This window comes from Oncorhynchus keta, chromosome 17, assembly GCF_023373465.1.
Source record: "Oncorhynchus keta strain PuntledgeMale-10-30-2019 chromosome 17, Oket_V2, whole genome shotgun sequence".
Classification (NCBI taxonomy): domain Eukaryota; kingdom Metazoa; phylum Chordata; class Actinopteri; order Salmoniformes; family Salmonidae; genus Oncorhynchus; species Oncorhynchus keta.
In genome coordinates, this window is record NC_068437.1 from 48,596,380 (window position 1) to 48,618,342 (window position 21,963).

At 43.1% G+C, this 21,963-nt stretch overlaps 1 protein-coding gene across 25 annotated transcripts in view; it reads right to left on the bottom strand.

Moving 5' to 3' along the window:
- Positions 1-753: 753 nt before the first annotated feature.
- The window catches only part of LOC118395973 (cytoskeleton-associated protein 5-A-like), a 38,969-nt gene continuing 17,759 nt past the window's right edge, over positions 754-21,963 (bottom strand). For 2 of the 25 annotated variants that reach the window (XM_052466297.1, XM_052466298.1), the window contains exons 23-44: positions 21,606-21,734; positions 21,201-21,395; positions 19,484-19,616; positions 16,010-16,110; positions 15,116-15,238; positions 14,472-14,624; positions 13,965-14,168; positions 10,875-11,010; positions 9,314-9,507; positions 8,482-8,678; positions 7,404-7,577; positions 6,816-6,936; positions 6,179-6,358; positions 5,793-5,980; positions 5,523-5,598; positions 4,883-5,071; positions 4,673-4,726; positions 3,201-3,329; positions 3,004-3,087; positions 2,678-2,840; positions 2,243-2,367; positions 754-2,005 (exon numbers count right to left, since the gene is read on the bottom strand). In XM_052466297.1, the coding sequence (XP_052322257.1) occupies positions 1,751-2,005; positions 2,243-2,367; positions 2,678-2,840; positions 3,004-3,087; positions 3,201-3,329; positions 4,673-4,726; positions 4,883-5,071; positions 5,523-5,598; positions 5,793-5,980; positions 6,179-6,358; positions 6,816-6,936; positions 7,404-7,577; positions 8,482-8,678; positions 9,314-9,507; positions 10,875-11,010; positions 13,965-14,168; positions 14,472-14,624; positions 15,116-15,238; positions 16,010-16,110; positions 19,484-19,616; positions 21,201-21,395; positions 21,606-21,734 (3,303 nt within the window). In that variant the 3' untranslated portion in view covers positions 754-1,750. Of the gene's footprint in view, positions 2,006-2,242; positions 2,368-2,677; positions 2,841-3,003; positions 3,088-3,200; positions 3,330-3,883; positions 4,299-4,343; positions 4,560-4,605; positions 5,072-5,522; positions 5,599-5,792; positions 5,981-6,178; positions 6,359-6,815; positions 6,937-7,403; positions 7,578-8,481; positions 8,679-9,313; positions 9,508-10,874; positions 11,011-13,964; positions 14,169-14,471; positions 14,625-15,115; positions 15,239-16,009; positions 16,111-19,483; positions 19,617-21,200; positions 21,396-21,605; positions 21,735-21,963 lie in introns of those variants that run through there. The other 23 variants (XR_008066829.1, XR_008066828.1, XM_052466308.1 and 20 more) reach the window with 23 other exon arrangements.

The following is a 21,963-nucleotide window of genomic DNA, read 5'->3' on the forward strand; positions in this document are numbered from 1 at the left end:
CCGGCAGAGGCGCAAATAGACTTTGTACAGGGGTATTTTGGGGTGGTAAATCAGTTTCTGTCATCGTACTTAGAATATGCCAATGTTTGTAAACGAGTCCCTTAATTTGTTCAGAGCATTTTGAATAGCAATAGTAAAATAGTAAAAACGCAAGAATGCTTCTTTTTGAGAGACTGTCCTTGAAAGATATCATGTTTCGATTTGTTTTAGATTTTCTCAATGGCAGTATTATACTGACAATTTATCCCCTCGAATTTTCTTTGCGTCTCAGCCATATTTCTGTCAGAATCTGATTGTTTTTGGCAGATTCTTTCAAAAAAGGGCATGGCCTTGGGTTGGCATAGGCCCGCCCACTGGGGAGCCAGGCCGAGCCAATCAGAATGAGTTTCTCCCCACAAAGGGGATTTATTACAGACAGAAATACTCCTCAGTTTCATCAGCTGTCCGGGTGGCTTTGATGATCCCACATGTGAAGAAGCCGGATGTTGAGGTCCTGGGCTGGCGTGGTTACGTGTGGTCACCGGTTGTACATACTGGCAAATTCTTCAAAATGACGTTGAAGGAGGCTTATGGTAGAGAAATTAACATTTAATTATCTGGCAGACATGCCCGAAGTCAGCATGCCAATTGCACATGCCCTCAAAACTTGAGGTATCTGTGGCATTGTGTTGTGACAAAACTGCACATTTTAGTGTCCTTTTGTCTCCAGCACAAGGTGCACCTGCGTCATGATCAAGAATAAAATGCAAAACATAGTTTGTTCAAAAACAAACTTGCTTTATTGCCATTTTCACTACAGATTAAACACTCATAAGAGCAACAATTTAAGACTACTTCCATTTGAATTAAATAAAAACAATGAGTCAGAATGAGCAACATTCTGCTACAGTACGCAAGATGGGCACATCATCAAACCAGCAGATTTTAGTAATGCAAACTTTATTTACAAAACATGAATTCCTTCATGCCATGCTCCTTCCTTCACTTTGAGAACAGAATCCTTCAGGTTTTATGAGTCTTAACTTCATAGATGAAAAAGCTCATTAGCAAGTGCAGCAAACAGTGGTATAAATTAACAAGGCCTGGAAACAGGTTTGGGGTCAATTCCATTTCAATTTCAGAAGTAAACTGACATTCCAATTCTGATTTTCCTCAATACTTCTGTATGACAATACAAAAAAAATTGGAATGTCAGTTTAATTCATGAATTGAAATGGAACACACTCCAACCCTGCTGGAGGCTCAGAGAAATGTTATGGTTTGACCATGGAGTTCTAAAACCTAAAAAAGGACAGGTTAAGTTACACATATTACAGCATTTTGCACATGGAAACTGTACACTATAACCCTAACTTGACACTTAAAAGCATTGAGTGGTTAGCACACATGAGTATGTACAAACAATTGTGCCACGATACTAAACAGAAACTAGTCCACTTATAGAATATTATACAATGACAGGTTCTTTTTTTCAATTTATACACAGAAGAGGGGATTGCCCTGAAAAATAAGGCCAGGATAAGAGATGGGTTTGGGGGTGGGTAAAGCCAATGCTCGGTGGGTTTCAGGGTGGAGGCTGGCTAACACATTGGATAGACTGTGTATAGAGGTGGTGTTAGGGGTCACTCATTGGATAGACTGGGTATAGAGGTGGTGTTAGGGGTCACTCATTGGATAGACTGGGTATAGAGGTGGGGTTAGGGGTCACTCATTGGATAGACTGGGTATAGAGGTGGGGTCAGGGGGTCACTCATTGGCGGTTGCTCTTTATCCGCTCCAGCCTCTTCTTGAGGTCGTCAAGGTTGGCGGCAGGGGACGAGGAGCGTGTGGGGCTGTGGGAGTGGGACTGCTCCTGCTGGAAGTGGGACTCACGGGACTCCTTGAGCTGAGACAGTTTGCTTTGGAGCATGTCTGTGGAGGAGGCCACCGAGGGCTTGGACAGCAGGGACGTGATGGGACGCGTCGGTCCACTGTCCCCCTCCACCTGCTGCAATAGCTGAGCCTGCTGTAATGACAGAGAGAAGGAGGGAGAGAGAGGAGGGGAGAGAATATATAGAAAAAAAGGTAGGCGAGAACAGGTGGTAAGGTTTACAATTGTGTGACACTCATCAATAGCTATAATATAATGGGGACACTCGTCAATACAGCAAGTATTACAAATCTACATCGTAATATAAATATATAAATCTAAATGTGAAATTGGTAAGCCAAGTGGCATCAATGAGATCGATATTAAACTAACCCTGGAGTTGTTCTCCAGTCCCTGTCTCTGTCTCAGTATCTTCAGTCTCTCATAGTACACAGCAGGTTTCATCTCCTCTCCGTTCAGAGGCACTGAGCCAGAGTCTAGGCCATGTTGGGGAATCACTGGAACAGAAAGAGAAACATCACACTTCAACTCTTCACAGCTACTGAGCTGCTTTTTAACCAGTACAGCAGATGCATATAATATCAACGGATTGACATACAGTAGCTAGCTACTAGTAAACCACAACAGTAATAACACTCCTTATACCAGAGCACTGGAGCCAATGTTATAGGATTACATTCCCTACTGCTCAGGTGAAGGGTTGGGACTAAAGTCTGTGGGTTGGCCAGGGTAGACACTAGTCATATCAGATAAAGTATGAAAAAGGTAAAGACCAATAATTCCCTTTTAATCCTGCAGGGTTATTACCTGTGCTAGAAGGCTGGATCCTGCCTTTGCCCTCTCTCTCAGACTCAATCATGCGCAGGCCTCTCTCCACGTAGCTCTGAAAGAACTGAGACGTGTTCCTCAGGAAGGGCTCCAGATCAGCGTCTGAGTACTTCTGTTTGTACTCATACAGCTCCGTCAGACCCTGGAGAGATCACACCACACACAGCCAACTTAAAACAATTCTGGAGTGGGACTGGAAATTATTGGGAACACATCTTTTACAATTAGGAACTGAGCAGGGGGATGAAAACAGTAAAACTAAGGTATGAATACACGAACAGGAATAATAAAGAAAATAAAATCACCTCTTTTGTGTTTTCCTTGGAACCAATCTTCTTGAAGATCTCAGAGAGGATGTCGCTCACTTTAGCTTTCGACATCCTGTCATCCTGGAAGCAGGAAGAAGAGATTAGGCTTCATGGAAGCTTGACAATTCTCTTTAATTCAGTGTATTCACTTGGTGTTCAATAAATCTAATAAAGGTTGGGTTATGTGAACATACCTGTCCTTTCTCTGTGCCCCTGTCAGACTTCATGCCAGAGAAGTTTCCAGAGTGTTTAACCACACGTCTCAGGTGGGCCTCCAGCTCAGACTCATTCCTGTTCTCGATCATGGACATGTGGTCTAGGATCTAGCCACCGCAAAACAACATGGTCAAAACAACCACAACAGCCTACCTATGGTCTACTTAACAAAAACCAGAGAAAATAGACAGCAGTACCCCTGAATAATGAATACCAGAGAAAACAGACAGCAGTACTCCTGAATAATGAAGACCAGAGAAAACAGACAGCAGTACTCCTGAATAATGAAGACCAGAGAAAACAGACAGCAGTACTCCTGAATAATGAAGACCAGAGAAAACAGACAGCAGTACTCCTGAATAATGAAGACCAGAGAAAACAGACAGCAGTACTCCTGAATAATGAAGACCAGAGAAAACAGACAGCAGTACTCCTGAATAATGAAGACCAGAGAAAACAGACAGCAGTACTCCTGAATAATGAAGACCAGAGAAAATAGACAGCAGTACTCCTGAATAATGAAGACCAGAGAAAACAGACAGCAGTACTCCTGAATAATGAAGACCAGAGAAAACAGTACAGCAGTAGGTGGTTCAATTCCTGAATAATTGAAGACATCTGAGAAAATAAAACATAACAAGTCACTAAACCATTGTCTGAATAATGAAGACCAGAGAAAATAGACAGCAGTACTCCTGAATAATGAAGACCAGAGAAAACAGACAGCAGTACTCCTGAATAATGAAGACCAGAGAAAATAGACAGCAGTACTCCTGAATAATGAAGACCAGAGAAAACAGACAGCAGTACTCCTGAATAATGAAGACCAGAGAAAACAGACAGCAGTACTCCTGAATAATGAAGACCAGAGAAAATAGACAGCAGTACCCCTGAATAATGCACTAATAAATAGTAAGGTGGTTCAATTCAATACAACTTAATTGTTCAAGGGGGAAATTCATCTGTATACATAAAACATAACAAATCACTAAACCATTGTCTGTGAATGACGTGTATGTATAGTACCGTGGCTCCAGTGAGTTTACACAGTGTGTGTGTGTCCGTCCGCGCAGTACCTTGGCTCCAGTGAGTGTGTGTGTGTGTGTGTGTCCGCGCAGTACCTTGGCTCCAGTGAGTTTACACACTGTGTGTGTGTGTGTGTGTGTCCGCGCAGTACCTTGGCTCCAGTGAGTTTACACAGTGTGTGTGTGTGTGTGTGTGTGTCCGTCCGCGCAGTACCTTGGCTCCAGTGAGTTTACACAGTGTGTGTGTGTGTGTGTCCGCACAGTACCTTGGCTCCAGTGAGTTTACACAGTGTGTGTGTGTGTGTGTGTGTGTGAGTTTACACAGTGTGTGTGTGTGTGTGTGTGCAGTACCTTGGCTGTGTCCGCGCAGTACCTTGGCTCCAGTGAGTTTACACAGTGTGTGTGTGTGTGTGTGTGTGCAGTACCTTGGCTCCAGTGAGTTTACACAGTGTGTGTGTGTGTGTGTGTCCGCGCAGTACCTTGGCTCCAGTGAGTTTACACAGTGTGTGTGTGTGTCCGCGCAGTACCTTGGCTCCAGTGAGTTTACACAGTGTGTGTGTGTGTGTGTGTGTCCGCGCAGTACCTTGGCTCCAGTGAGTTTACACAGTGTGTGTGTGTGTGTGTCCGCGCAGTACCTTGGCTCCAGTGAGTTTACACAGTGTGTGCAGTAGGGTCTTGAGGGTCCTGTGGGGTACATCACTCTTCAGCTGCTTGAGCTTCTCTTTGGGGAACACCTTCATGAAGTTGTGAACATCCAGTAGGATGCGGTCCAGATTGATGCTGTTGATGGTCTCTGGCAGGAACCGGATCATACGCCACAGGCACTGCAGACACAGAACAAAATAAATTCAATTTAATTCCAATCATCAGTTTGAGATTGTACAGGCAGTGTAAAGGGAGAAATTCACCACTTTTTAAAGTCAAATTCAGTATCCTCCATTTATGTGTTCGTTGGGAATACAAAGAATAGGAAGTTTATGTCTGAGAAAATCACGTGACAATGTACATAGTATGTAGTATGTAGTATTGCAATATTATACCGATACTTTGATGGCAAGTATTCACTTGTAAAAATATAAATAATAATTGCTAGTCGGCTGTACCTGTGAGCAATGTTTGTAACATCAAATCGCAATAAAATCACAGTAACGAATCGCAATACATATCGTACTGTGTTAATATATTGTGAGGTCCCTAACAATTCTCAGCCCTAATAGTATGTAAAACAACAAAAGTAAACTCTCCCACAAGAAAATAGTGAAACAGAGATATTACCTTCATGACCAGTTCAGCGAACATAGGTGACCCTGATGAAGTGGTAAGACTGTCCTGTAGCAGCACTAGAAGAGCGCTGCATAGACATAGAACAGAGACTCCGTATAAACACTAGATACTGGAACTCACTGGAAACTCAAACATATACAATCAGGAAACATAGGATGTTTGTTTGGGGGTAGGTACATTTCAATATGAATAGAAGATGAGAAAAGTAGAAATTCCTTATTAAACCAGGAGGAAGAAAAATGAGAGTGAGTGGAATCTGACCTGAGGATGTTGGTCTGGTCAGACTTCTCCAGTACTCTGACCACCAGCAGGTTGACAGAACGGATGAGCTGCTGACCGTCCTCGATGTCCTCCACCCGGGCATCCAGCATCAGGGTGATCAGACCGTGCATCAGGTCCTTCAGCACGCCCATCGACGCCTCCCGTGCAAGACTCTCCATAGAGAACAGCTACAGGAGGCAGACCCAGGACAGGGACACAGATGTCAACACTAGTCTACTAAGCCTACTCAGGTGTGCTTGGCTAAAAAACGTTTGTATTTATTATAACATTTTACCAATGACAAAGAACAATTCCTTTGCCAATCTTCAGGCCTTAAAATGGTCAAACAGAACCCCCTAGTGGTGTTCATGTGTAGTCACACTCACTGAGAGCATATTGCCGATGATGCAGCTGTAGAGCTTGAAGATGTCCTTCTTGTCGAGGCGGTCGTCAGCCATGTGTGTATTGTAGATGAGGCGCAGCTGCATGAAGGTAGCGATGAGGAACTGGTCAATGTGACCTGACATGGCCTCCGCTTTGTCCTCCTGCCTCAACACCTCGTCAATCTGGGGGAGGCACAAGGGTTACAGACAGAGAGACAAGAGAAGCCCACACCACACACACTTTGGTACTGCAGTTATCAACCGTTTACTCTCTCCTAACCAGAGCAGAGTACCTCAGGTAAATACATGGGTGTTAAGAGATTACCTTAATTCCATTTCTTGTGGTTATTATTGTGAGAACTTGGTTGAATAGGATTTCTAATGTTTTCATTACACATTGCAACAACAAAAATAAAAACGAGCTGAGGTTTAAAGTTGAACAGCAAAGCCTGGTATTTCCCCAGTGAGTGATGTTGCTATGCCTCAGTGGAGGCTGCTGAGGGCAGAACGGCTCATAATGTCTAGAACGGAGCAAATGGAATCAAACACCTGGACACCATGCGTTTGATACCGTTCCACTGATTCTCCCCAACCAAGGTGCCACCAACCTCCTGTGCCTACACTAGAGTCAATGATGTACCTGGGCCAGAGCCTGGATGCTGGTGTTGATGTCGCCACTGGCCACCTGGGAGATGACAAAGTTGATGGTGGACGCAGTACTGTTGTGGAGGTCGTCAAAGTGGGGCGACACAGAGCGGATCCTGAGGGAAGACAAGCAACTCACACCTTATATAACCATGTGTCTTATGAGATCTCTCGTGATGATTGGTCTTATGATGACAGGGTCCTTAAGTCTCTTGCACTTAAGATCCATCAACACACATCTCTCCCAGCCAGCTAAGAACACAGCTATTTCAGAACAAAGTAATAAAGTTGGCCGGGTAGAGTACCATGGCTGCTCAGGGCAGCCGGGTAGAGTACCATGGCTGCTCAGGGCAGCCGGGTAGAGTACCATGGCTGCTCAGGGCAGCCGGGTAGAGTACCATGGCTGCTCAGGGCAGCCGGGTAGAGTACCATGGCTGCTCAGGGCAGCCGGGTAGAGTACCATGGCTGCTCAGGGCAGCCGGGTAGAGTACCAGGGCTGCTCAGGGCAGCTGGGTAGAGTACCAGGGCTGCTCAGGGCAGCTGGGTAGAGTACCAGGGCTGCTCAGGGCAGCTGGACACTTACTTGGGCTCTGGCATCATGATGGGCTCCAGCAGTTCCTCCAGTTTGTGTTGGACCAGGTCAGGCAGCTCACTGACCCGTGTGTGGTCGTTCTCAATCATGTCTAGATCCAGCTGAAACTCCTTGGGGATAGAGGGGTGTGAGTGTTCCCGTTCTGCATTCTGAGCCCGCGCTTGGCTGGTGGAGGGAGGACAGAAGAGGATCATTCAGAATCAGAACCATGTCATGGAAACCAACACTTACAGAGAGGCAGGCAGGCAGCACACAATAGCTCTGTTCCAATATCCCCCACTAGCCTACTACTTAGAATGCATGCCCAATACAGTGTGGTTGGCTAGTATGGACACTGGAAGATTACCATGGACACATTAAGACAGTTGCAACAAACGAGGAGGGGAGGACACAGTAAATTAACTACTTAGTTTAGACTGGTGAGTGTTACATTACAGCCCCATTCGGAGTGCTTCTGGAGAAGAGCAGAGGGCACTGGGAGAGGCACTGGAAGAGGCTCGGCAGTACTCACATCCTATATGTGCGATACATTATTCTGTCCATGGAGAGCAGAGCAGCGATAAGAAAAGAGCAATTATAAAGGAGAAGAGAGGCTCTGGATTAAGAGACCACACCATGCAACGATACTGGGAAAACTAAAGGGTGACTGACCAGCAAACACACAGAATTTTAAAATTGGTTCAATTTAGGTTTGAAGTTTGCGTTAGGGGTTTGTTCAAAGTTAGGGTCAGTTTAGGGTTGCCGACATTGGACTGTCAATGAGTTGCAGGCCAGTCACATGCCTTTAGTTGTACCCAATGAAACATAGGTTAGAGCAGGAGGAAAGACATTCAAGAGACATTGAGAAGGAGCATTAAGATATTTCTACGAGGGTTTGTAGATAGGTCTTAAGACATGGACAGAATTTCTTTACCATGAATGTTAGTAATGGTAAAAAAGTGGTACTATCTAGTAGATCACCAGACATAAGTATAGTAAAAACCCCATAGGTAGGTTTGTTAGGAGAGAGAGCCATGCTGTGGCAGGTAGTTGAGGAGGCACTAGGCCAGGGACTTAAGCCTTCCCATACTTGAGCTTGTTGGGCACTTCTTCCTGAGGTTGCTGAGCAGGCTTCCTCATGAAGGTAGCATTGGGGTTGGAAGGGTGCTCTCTCTGGAGCCTCTCCCTCTCTGCAGTCTGTCTGTTGGGTGGTGGGGCAGCTGCCGGGGTCTTCTTAGCCGAACGCTTGACCCTCTCCTCTAACATACTCATCTCCTTCTCAGACAACTGCAGGAGAAAGACAGGATGTTTGAGATTAACACCGGAGATGATATATCCAGAGGGGTCTAGTCCAAAGCAGGATAGTAAATTGGCCAACTTTGATAAACATTCAGATTTTAATGGTTCATTAATACATTAAATGGTTGTTGGTTGAAAAAGTCCATGCCCATTTCAAGCATATTTTTTAAAAAATGTATTAATTCCAGAAGATTTAAGCAAGTTAGCTGGTTAACTCAATGATCCTGCGTTGTGACATACCCTCTATTGTACTGAAGTTTACACTGTGTACAAAACATATTGAACACCTTCCTAATATTGAGTTGCATGTTGCAGTTCTTGACACACTCAAACCGGTGTGCACTTGGCACCTCAATACCCCATTCAAAGGCACTTACATTTTTTGTTTTGCCAATTCACCCTCTGAAGTTCACACATTCTCAATTGTCTCAAGGTTTAAACATCCTTATTTAACATGTCTTCTCCCCTTCATCTATACTGATTGAAGTGGATTTAACAAGTGACATCAATAAGGGATCATAGTTTTCACCTGGATTCACCTGGTCAGTCTGTGTCATGGAACGAGCAGGTGTTCCTAATGTTTTGTACACTGTTTCAGTACATTGTACTAGTGAGTAGCTTACATTGCCAATGAGTTTGTAGACTTGGTCGCCACAGACGTTGTACACAGCCACCACTGTGTTGAGGGCAGCGTTGCGTACGGAGTTGTCCCTGTCTCCGATGTGAACAGCGATCTCTTTCAGGGACTTGGCCGGTGTTGGCTGACACACATTCATCCCATAGTTTTCTATCAGACAGCCCAGCTCCTCAAGACATTCTGGGGAAATACAGGGAGAGATGGTAAGATCTGGAGCTTTTCAGACAGGAACGTCACACTTCAGGTATTCAGAGTTTCCCCAAACACAGATTAAGCTTAGTCTTAGACTAAAACATATTTTAATATTCCCCCCATAAAATGTAATAGCTTTTATCCAGGACTAAGCATAATCTGTGTCTGGGAAACTAGACCCATAGAGTGTTTATTAACTTCTCTAGGGTAGGGGGCAGCATTCGGAATTTTGGATGAAAAGCATGCCCAAATTAAACGGCCTGCTACTCGGGCCTAGAAAATATGATATGCATATAACTGGTAGACTTGGATAGAAAACACTAAAGTTTCCAAAACTGTTAAAATAGTGTCTGTGAGTATAACAGAACTGATTTAGCAGGCGAAAACCTGAGAAAAATCCATTCAGGAAATATTTTTTGTTTGTTGGTTTTGTAGTTTTCTATTCAATGACAGTATCCATTGACTTAGGACTCCATTTGCAGTTCCTATGCCGTCCACTAGATGTCAAGTCTTTAGAAATCGTTTCAGGCTTGTATTCTTATAAATGAGAGAGTAAGACTAATCTGAACGAGTATCCTACCGTGTTGCAGAGCTTTTTCATGCGCATTTCTTGTTTACCTTTTATATTGACAACGTTGTTGTCCGGTTGAAATATTATAGATCATTTAGGCTAAACAACAACCTGAGGTTTGAATATTAACATCGTTTGACATGTTTCTATGAACTTTACGGATACAATTTGGATTTTTTGTCTGATTGTTTTGACTGTGTTTGAGCCTGTGGATTACTGAAGAAAACACGCTAACAAAACGGAGGTTTTTGGATATAAAGAGACTTCATCGAACAAAAGGAACATTTATTGAGTAAATGAATGTCTTCTGATTGCCACCATATGAAGATCATCAAAGGTAAGGGATTAATTTTATCTCTATTTCTGAGTTTTGTAACACTTCTGCTTGGCTGGTTACCGTTTGTAATAATTTGTCAACTGGGCTATGTTCTGGGCTAGGTATGTTCTGGGCTAGGTATGCTTTTGCCTAAAAGCATTTTATAAATATGACACTGTGGTTGGTTTAACAAGAAGCTAATCTTTAAACCTATGTAAAATATGTTTTGTTTTCTGAATTTTTATAATGAGCATTTCTGTAATTGAATTTGGCGCTCTGCAATCTCACTGGATGTTGGCCAGATGGGACGCTAGCGTCCCACGTACCCTAGAGAGGTTAAGAACCTGAACGTTCTTACAATGAATTACAACATTTCTGACACAATCACTTACTGTAATGAGTTCTATAACCTGTTTTAGTCCTTATAGCCTTGGTCAACCTCAGTCACAACTAAAATCTCTTTCTTACCAGCTCTCTGTTTGGAGTTCTTGGACTTGGTCCCGTCCATGAGGAATGGGAAGACTTTGCTGGCAGGGTAGACCTTACACAGCATGGTGAGGATGGCACGCACATCTTTACGCACCACATCCTTCGACTCGCCAACCTGTCAGGTGAAAGAGGGTTACAGATGGCTAGTCAATAGTCATATTAGCATTTGCAGCTTCACCGTGTATCAAATATTTAACCAAACCTTTCCTTTTTTGTTAACCTCTTATGCAAGGGGGCAGTATTTTCACGTCCGGATGAAAAGCGTGCCCAAATTAAACTGCCTGTTATTCAGACCCAGAAGCTAGAATATGCATATAATTAGTAGATTTGGATAGAAAACACTCTTAAAGTTTCCAAAACTGTTGAAATAATGTCTGTGAGTATAACAGAACCCATATGGCAGGCAAAAACCTGAGAAAAATCCAACCAGGAAGTGGGAAATCTGAGGTTTGTAGTATTTCAAGTGATTTGCCTATCCAATATCCAGTGTAAATGGATGTCCACTAGATGTCAACAGTCTTTAGAACGTTGTTTCAGGCTTCTATTGTGAAAGGGGAGCGAATAAGAGCCATTTTAACTAGTGGTCTGGCTGAAAGCCTTTAGTTTAGTCACGCACAAGCTCCGTTCCCTTTCCTTTCCGGTTGGAATATTATTGAAGATTCATGATAAAAACATCCTAAAGATTGATTATATAAACATCGTTTGACATGTTTCTATGAACTGTAATGGAACTTTGACTTCGTCTGGACTTAGTGCCTGCGGTTTGTGCATTTGGATTAGTGAACTAAACGTGTGAACAAAAAGGAGGTATTTGGACATAAGTGGACTCTATCGAACAAAATGAACATTTATTGTGGAACTGGGATTCCTGGGAGTGCATTCCGATGAAGATCAAAGGTAAGTGAATATTTATAATGCTATTTCTGACTTTTGTTGACTCCACAACATGGCGGGTATCTGTATGGCTTGTTTTGGTTGCTGAGCGCTGTGCTTTCAGCGTAAAGCTTTTTTGAAATCTGACAGCGGTTGCATTAAGGAGACGTTTCTTTAAAACCGTGTATAACACTTGTATTTTCATCAACATTTATGATGAGTATTTCTGTAATTTGATGTGGCTCTCTGCAAAAATCACCGGAAGTTTTAGAGGCAAAACATTACTGAACATAACGCGCCAATGTAAACTGAGATTTTTGGATATGAGCTTTATCGAACAAAACATACATGTATTGTGTAACATGAAGTCCTATGAGTGCCATCTGATGAAGATCAAAGGTTAGTGATTCATTTTATCTCCATTTCTGCTTTTTGTGACTCCTCTCTTCAGCTGGAAAATGGCTGTTTTTTTGTGACTAGACCTAACATAATCGCATGGTATGCTTTCGTCTTTTTGAAATCGGACACTGGTGGGATTAACAACAAGTTCATATTTAAAAATGGTGTACAATACTTGTATGTTTGAGGAATTTTAATTATGAGATTTCTGTTTGAATTTGGCGCCCTGTACTTTCACTGGCTGTTGTCAAATCGATCCCGTTAAACTTCTTAGGGCTCAAATCCCTTTAAGATTTGTTTTTTATTTTATTTAACCTTTATTTAACTATGCAAGTCCGTTAAGAACAAATTCTTATTTACAATGATGGCCTAATCGAGGAACAGTGTGTTAACTGCCTTCAGCGACAGAACTACAGATTTTTACCTTGTCAGCTCGGGGATTCGATCTAGCAACCTTTCGGTTACTGGCCCATAGCTCTAACCACTAGGCTACCTGCCACCCAAAATCATACATGAAAACAAATTTTACGGCACAATTCACAGTGACCCCCCCTACTTAGAGGACGAGGTAGGGGTGACCCCCCCTACTTAGAGGATGAGGTAGGGGGACACCATACTTAGAGGACGAGGTAGGGATATGGTCACCAACCTTTTGGGTCAAGATCACGGAGTCCAAAAGCCAGCAAAGATCTACCTCTCAGATTTATTACTATCATTTTTTGTTGTTGAAAACATGGCTTAAAAACTTAAGCCTACACATTAACCTATTAAAAACATAAGCTTATTCTACATTAACCTAACAGTTCTGTAGCAATGAGGTTTGTACAGTAAGCTATAGGCCCAATACATTATCACTGCATATTGGCTATGCTTGAATTACCCTGTCATTGTTCTTCACAGACCATTATGAAATTATATTTAAACATTGTTGGTATATGATCACACTGGTAATATGTGTTGTATTACTTTTGAGGCACATCAGAGAGAGCATAATAATGATCTTTTTTTTCATTCTACTGGACTGATGGCCTGCATCTGATGGTCAGTCTGAGGGGAGGCTGTCTCACCATCTCGCCCTCCCTCCGCTGAGAAAAGGGGACACAGTCTTCCAGCTGATGACGAAACTGAAGTCGCACTGCATTATTTCTGCCTCATGCACCAACTTACAAAGTTACTCCTATGACCAGAGAAAGTGAAATATTCCTTGATATTAAAAAAGAAACAAGCCGCTAATAATAACAAGGCAAGCTTATGGGAACACTTTCCTATACTCATACTTTACAGCTGCACTGCTGGTTTTAGCACGAGTGGAAGTAGGGAGAATGCACATGTTATGTGCTGACAATGCTGAATAACAACTTAAACATGAACTTACTCATAAAAACAGCAGCTATTTGCTGTATTCATTGAGTCACTAGTCATGGTTTTAAAAGTTTAGAAAACTCACAGTATCAACTGCTGTGTGTTCGAGGCCTCTTTCATAGCCTACGGCTTGAGGAAACTGTACAGACACGGTGATCTGAGCACTTGATTTGCTTCCTAGGCCTGCCGGGTATGCAGAGTTCTACTTTCAGGCACATGAAATGGTTCATAATGGGAATACCTTTCTTCCCAGGCACTAGGGCTGCTGAATCAAGTGCACCAACCGCCAACAGCGCACCCCCCCCCTCCCCCCCCAAAAGGAATGCAAGGCTTTATCGGTTTTTACTTTCTTTTTTACATAAGTGTTTGGTGACCGACTACGAATGCCTTGGAGATCGACCAGTTGGTGACCACTGAGGTAGGGGAATTACTTACTTTGAGGATGAGGTAGGGAATGAAGGAGGAGGCCTCGTATTCATTGAGGTGGAAGTTCTCTCTGCTCAGTGTGGGGAAGAGCTGCTTGAGGTACTCCAGCACCTTCATCAGCACAGTGCTGTTGGTCTCAAAGAAACGCAGCGTGAACCACTTCAGGATCAGGTCCAAGCAGCTGACTGTGCCCTCAAGCTCATCCTCCATTCGCTACAGAGTGGAAACATAAGATTGTAGTCAGTCAAGTAAACAAGCAACTCCCTTAGGTTTCTAAGAAACACTAATGGTTTTGGTCTAAGAGAAACTAAAACACAAGATTTGATTTTTGAAGCCTTTTCACTCATCAGACTCAAACAACAAAAGTATGTACAGAGTGCAGGTCCCTATTGCTAAAGAGATTTCATCTCAGTAACACACACCTGTATAAATAAAGGTTCAAGAAAAAAATAAAACACTCAATCAAGGGCTCCGTCTAATAATTAGTGCGTTTCACTGTCTCCGACAGGTTCTCACCTCTCCCATGACCCCGATAGCCTTGACCTGGCGTTGGAAGTCAGAAGCATGGAAGAGCTCGTCCTGGAGCCATCTGGCGAAGCAGGTGGACATCTGAGTCTTTAGCTGATCCACGTACTCATCTCGCGGGGTCTGGAAGTTCCACTTCAACACCTGCATCACAAGTTAGATGATTATCATTAGTCAAGAACTATAAAATCAGCATTCTTATTCACATTACAAGTTATTTCTTGTTCAGCAAGAAAGGTTTTCAAAGTAAATAACAATGTTAAATTATTTGCCAGGTTAAATAAAAGGATAAAATAAAACAATATTTTCCTTGACACTTTTGCAGGGCTCCCTTGCAAAAGAGACTTTGCTCTCAATGGGACTTCAAGCTTAAATAAATAATTAAAATGTCTTGCTCAGAAAACAGTCTTATCCTGGGCATCCAGAAAACACTGTCAGGGAGGAGATGAAACATGACTGTCCTTTATAGCAACCTCTAGCTTCCATCTCCACTGCACAATTTATTTAGATGTTTTATTTACTCTTTATTTAACCATAGAAGTCACATTGAGATGTACATATCTTTTTCAAGTGATTACAAAGAGACACCTCCCACACTCCTTTTATCAAAAGTGAAAAGGTCAAAGGTGACGTGCCTTTAGCCCTTTCTCTTCCTTTATCCTCTGCTCCTTGCCATTGGGGACCAGGATGAAGATGACACCAGACCGGTCCTCCTCATCCTTGGCCTTCGTGACCGGGGCCTTCTTCCCAAGCACACCCTGAAGACGGGACGGGGGAGAGAGATGGGGAGGTTTTACAAGCCAAAGCACAGAAATATCATCATTACAAGATCCAAAGGTAGATAAAAGCTAAAGGGTTGTGGTCAGAATATGTGGTAGAGGTTAAAAAGACAGAAACATTACTACAACATGTAAAGCTATATATAAAAGCTGTAAAACTCATGTATAGCGTGGTCAGACAAAGGTTAAGACAAGACCACAAGACCATCCTCTTCATAATGTAAAGAGCTTTGTGATTTCAGCCTGTAAATGAAAAAGCGCTACACATTAACTATATTTTTCACCAAAAATACAAAGATGAATATAAAGCTAGACTTAAAAGTCTTAGATATTGTGCAACGCCTTGGACAGAGCACAGTGCCTCAACACCCGACGCAAGGCTCCACCCAGTTAGTCATTCCTGAGTCACACATTAGTAGCACAGAGGTGCTTGAATCCGAACATGTACCTGCTGGCTGCTAGGCTTCCCCTTTGTAAGTCTTTTAGGACTACCGACTCTATCTTTATACGAGCTCGCAACAGATTCCTGTGGGGCGTTCTATTAAATGCAAAATGAAATATCAACTTCACAGAGAGAAAAGCTGGCACATTGTAGGACTTGTAGGACTGAAATGAGACGGGACTGAAATGAGACGGTACTGAAATTATATTTTCATGACATTGGCAAGTACGTGGAACAATGAAAATGTAACTAAAAAGGGTCCCTGACAAATACATTTAATACAAAAGAAAAGCTGAATAAATGCACACCTTTTTGGCTGCTCCAGGCTTGACCACTTTCTTAGACTTAGTCTCCGGCTCAGGATCGTCATCATCATAGTCATCAATGACAGGTTTAGGTTTAGATGGACCTGCACAAAAAACAAGTGGTCAGGAAGTTCTCTCTCTCTCCACATTAATATATATACATAAATAAAACAGACATCTTACAAGACAGGTTATGAGTCCAAGGGAGCTAGGCGGTGTCAGAGGAAAGCCCCAAGAAATTGTCAACGACTACAGCCTCCCAAAAAAATACACTGTCCTCTGCCACAGCACGGCAAGCTGTACAGGAGCGCCAAGTCTGGGACTAAAAAGCTCCTGAACAGCTTCCACTCCCAAGCCATAAGACTGTTGAAAAGTTTATCAAATGGCCACCCAGACTATTTGCATTGCTCCTCCACCCCACCTTTTTTGGCACTGGCTCTATGCACACTCACTGGACTCTAACACACACACGTTCAAAATGTCCTTGTTTTTGAAAGAAAAGCAATTTTTTTTGTTCATTAAAATAACATCAAATTGATCAGAAATACAGTATAGATATTGTTAAAGTACTAAATGACTATCATAGCTGGAAACGGCAGATTGAACTTTTTCTTTTAAAACTTCTTGGTGTTAGGGGGTGCCATTTTAATTTTTGGATAAAAAACGTTCCCGTTTTAAACAAGATATTTTGTCACGAAAAGATGCTCGACTATGCATATAATTGACAGCTTTGGAAAGAAAACACTGACGTTTCCAAAACTACAAAGATATTGTCTGTGAGTGCCACAGAACTGATGTTACAGGCGAAACCCAGAAAAAAATCCAACCAGGAAGTGCCGCATTTTTTGAAACCGCCTTATGCCAATGACTCCTTATATGGCTGTGAATGAGCTACGAATGAGCTTACGTTTTCCACGTATTCCCCAAGTCGTCTACAGCACTGTGACGTCTTTTTAGGCATTTCCATTGAAGAATGACCGTAAGGGACCATATATAGCATGTGGTGTCTCCCGCAGAAAATCTTGCGTAAAATACTGAGGTAGCCATTTTTCCAATCGCTTCTTATGAGAAACCAATTGCCTCGACAGATATATTATCGAATATATATGTTAAAAACACCTCGAGGATGGATCCTAAACAACGTTTGCCGTGTTTCTGTCGATATTATGGAGCAAACTTTGAAAAAAGTTTGGCGTTATAGTTGTAGCATTTTCCGGTCGATTTCTCAGCCAAGCATGATGAAGAAACGGGAGCTATTTCGCCTACAAAAATAATCTTTTTGGAAAAAAGGAACATTTGCTATCTAACTGGTCCTTCTGTAGCTCAGTTGGTAGAGCATGGCGCTTGTAACGCCAGGGTAGTGGGTTCGATCCCCGGGACCACCCATACGTAGAATGTATGCACACAAGTCGCATAAGTCGCTTTGGATAAAAGCGTCTGCTAAATGGCATATATTATTATTATTATTATAACTGGGAGTCTCCTGAGTGAAAGCATCTGAAGTTCTTCAAAGGTAAATGATTTAATTTGGTTGCTTTTCTTATTTTCGTGAAAATGTTGCCTGCTGCCAGCAGAGCCTAGCATAGCATTATGCCATGATAAACTTACAAATGCTCGTCTAGCGTTGGCTGTAGCGCATATTTTGAAAATCTGAGATGACAAGCTAAGCTTGTGTTTGAATATATTTATTATTTCATTTAATTTGCGATTTTCATGAATAGGAAAAGTTGAGGGGTATTTATGTCCGCTGCGTTATGCTAATGCATTTGAGGCTATGATTACGCTCCCGGATACGGGATTGCTCGTCGCAAGAGGTTAATGGAATATCTACATAGGTGTACAGAGGCCCATTATCAGCAACCATCACTCCTATGTTCCAATGGCACATTGTGTTAGCTAATCCAAGTTTATCGTTTTAAAAAAGGTTCATTGATTATTAGAAAACCCTTTTGCAATTATGTTAGCACAGCCTCACAAGTCCTCAACTTGTAGCTTCATTAAATAGTACCCCCAAAACACCGGTATCAACGTCAACAGTGAAGAGGTGACTCTGGGATGTTGGCCTTCTAGGCAGAGTTCCTCTGTCCAGTGTCTGTGTTCTTTTGCCCATCTTAATCTTTTATTTTTATTGGCCAGTCTGAGATGTGGCTTTTTCTTCTGCAACTCTGCCTAGAAGGCCAGCATCCCAGAGTCTCTTCATTGTTGAGACTGATGTTTTGCTGGTACTATTTAATGAAGCTGCCAATTGAGGACTTGTGAGGCGTCTGTTTCTCAAACTAGACACTAATGTACTTGTCCTCTTGCTCAGTTGTGCACTGGGGCCTTCCACTCTTTATATTCTGGTTAGGGCCAGTTTGAGCTGTTCTGTGAAGGGAGTAGTACACAGCGTTGTATGAGATCTTCAGTTTCTTGGCAATTTCTCACATGGAATAGCCTTCATTTCTCAGAACAAGAATAGACTGACGAGTTTCAGGAGAAAGTTATTTGTTTCTGGCCATTTTGAGCCTGTAATCGAACCCACAAATGCTGATGCTCCAGATACTCAACTAGTCTAAAGGACAGTTGTATTGCTTCTTTAAATCAGGACAACAGTTTTCAGCTGTGCTAACATAATTGCAAAAGGGTTTTCTAATGATCAATTAGCCTTTTAAAATGATAAACTTGGATTAGCTAACACAACGTGCCATTGGAACACAGGAGGGATGGTTGCTGATAATGGGCCTCTGTACGCCTATGTAGATATTCCATTAAAACAATCAGCCGCTTCCAGCTACAATAGTCATTTACAACATTAACAAGGTCTACACTGTATTTCTGAACAATTTGATGTTATTTTAACTGGACATTTGTTTGTGCTTTTCTTTCAAAACAAGGACATTTCTAAGTGACCCCAAACTTTTGAACGGTAGTACACACACACTGCTACTCTGTTTAGCTACTCTGATTGCCTAGTCACTTTTACCCCTACCTACATGTTACCTCAATTACCTCGTAACCCTGCACATTGACTCAGTACTCCTTGTATAAAGCCTTATTATTTTATTGACTCAGTACTCCTTTTATATAGCCTAATTATTTTTTTTTTGCGTGACCATTTCCTTTTTTCCTTCTTATTTGCCAAAAATGTTTATTTTCTTACTTTTTAATTCTGCATGGTTGGGAAAGGGCTCGTAAGTAAGCATTTCACGGTATAGTCCTCACGCATGTTACAAATACCCTTTGATTGGATTATTGCTCAAGATTAGAACATTGGAAAGATTGATCCCCCCTTGCTGACATTACTTAGTTGGTGTAGCACATGATAAGGAATGTACTGGTGGTTCACATTATGTCGCAAGTGACACCTTATTCCCTACACAGTGCACTACTTTTGATCAGAGCTCTATGGACTCTGGTCAAAAGTAGTGCACTTAATAGGGTGTAATTGGGGATGAACCCTCATCCATCATTCAGACAGTAACGGAGAGGCAAGCCAACCTGACTTTGAAGCGGGGGCGCCGCCGCTGCTAGACTTGGCTGCGCCAACTTTGCCAGGTGGTGGAGCAGGCTTGGCTGGCATCACTGCCCGGGCCTTCTCCAGCAGGACAGACACTGGCTCCTTGGAGGCTGGCTGCAGGGAGAGGAAGACATGGACACACAGAGTCAGATGACAGAACAACAATACCCCAAGCACAGTGTCTTCCGAGTCACTACCCAATAACAATACCCCAGCCCATTGTCTTCCGAGTCCCTACCCAATAACAATACCCCAGCCCATTGTCTTCCGAGTCCCTACCCAATAACAATACCCCAGCCCATTGTCTTCTGAGTCCCTACCAATAACAATACCCCAGCCCATTGTATTCAGAGTCCCTACCCAATAACAATACCCCAGCCCAATACCCAACAATACCCCAGCCCATTGTCTTCCGAGTCCCTACCCAATAACAATACCCCAGCCCATTGTCTTCCGAGTCCCTACCCAATAACAATACCCCAGCCCACCCCAGTCCCTACCCAATTGCCCATTGTCTTCCGAGTCCCTACCCAATAACAATACCCCAGCCCATTGTCTTCCGAGTCCCTACCCAATAACAATACCCCAGCCCATTGTCTTCCGAGTCCCTACCCAATAACAATACCCCAGCCCATTGTCTTCCGAGTCCCTACCCAATAACAATACCCCAGCCCATTGTCTTCCGAGTCCCTACCCAATAACAATACCCCAGCCCATTGTCTTCCGAGTCCCTACCCAATAACAATACCCCAGCCCATTGTCTTCCGAGTCCCTACCCAATAACAATACCCCAGCCCATTGTCTTCCGAGTCCCTACCCAATAACAATACCCCAGCCCAATAGTCCCTACCCAATACAATACCCCAGCCCATTGTCTTCCGAGTCCCTACCCAATAACAATACCCCAGCCCATTTTCTTCCGAGTCCCTACCCAATAACAATACCCCAGCCCATTGTCTTCCGAGTCCCTACCCAATAACAATACCCCAGCCCATTGTCTTCCGAGTCCCTACCCAATAACAATACCCCAGCCCATTGTCTTCAGAGTCCCTACCCAATAACAATACCAATAATACCCCAGCCCATTGTCTTCCGAGTCCCTACCCAATAACAATACCCCAGCCCATTGTCTTCCGAGTCCCTACCCAATAACAATACCCCAGCCCATTGTCTTCAGAGTCCCTACCCAATAACAATACCCCAGCCCATTGTCTTCCGAGTCCCTACCCAATAACAATACCCCAGCCCATTGTCTTCCGAGTCCCTACCCAATAACAATACCCCAGCCCATTGTCTTCCGAGTCCCTACCCAATAACAATACCCCAGCCCATTGTCTTCAGAGTCCCTACCCAATAACAATACCCCAGCCCATTGTGTTCACACAGACGCCGTCATTCTAACACGAGTGTTGCCATGAACCACTGCACTATGTGAACTAAGACAATGTACTCTAGCCTCAAAATCCAGACTGAATTCAGCTCGGTTTTCCTCTATGTATTAGTAATTCAAATTATACTCTACCATCTACTGTAATTCAACTGTTTTCAAAAGCTATCCAATGAACTTGCACCTCACCATCTCTGGTAGATATATTTTAGCAAAGTTCACTTTAATTTAGCCTGTCCTAGTCATCTCTTCCATCCATAACCCACCTTGAGTTAACGTGTCTAAGTCATCTCCTCCATGGCATAATATACCTTCAGTTTGCCAGTGGCCTTCAACATCTTCTCATAGCCCAGGTGCATCATGAAGGTGGGCAGGGCGTCCTGGGCCTTCTTCCTCACATCTCCGTTGCGGTCCTCCAGACAAATGAACAGGTAGGGCACACACAGCATCAGGTCGGAGGGCACCGTACGCATGGTGGGGAGCTTCTCTGCCAGCCAGCCCAGCACCTGGGAAGAAGGGGGTTACATGGGTTCTCCTCAAACATGGTTGGAGGTATTATGCTTCTCCTTTTTTTAACAGTCCAAATGCCCCCAATGAATCCACACAATACCCATGACACAGCCAACTAACCACATTGTCAGTACACATTACGCCAGCTACAAGAGGTAGGCTTTAACAGAGATTCTAAGAGTTGACCTGAAGGGCTATGTTTGTACCTCCTGCCTAAGGAAAGGGTTCTCCCTCTTGAGCTCTTCAGAAAGGTCCTCTCCCTCCAGCCAATCCTTCATGCCGGTCTGTTCTACCCAGGCCTGCAGGGTTGTCATGGCAGCAGCACGCACATTGGTCTACAGGGGAGGAGGGGACACAGAGCACCAACGCCATTATTCCCTCAATCCAATACAGTGTGACAAGTGATTCTGACAACTCTACACTAGTCTATCAATGGTATGAGATTATTATGCGTGTAATATATATATGCACTATATAATACACTCTATCACATTAGGGGGGCGGCAGCGTAGCCTAGTGGTTGGAGCGTTGGACTAGTAACCTGAAGGTTGCGAGTTCAAACCC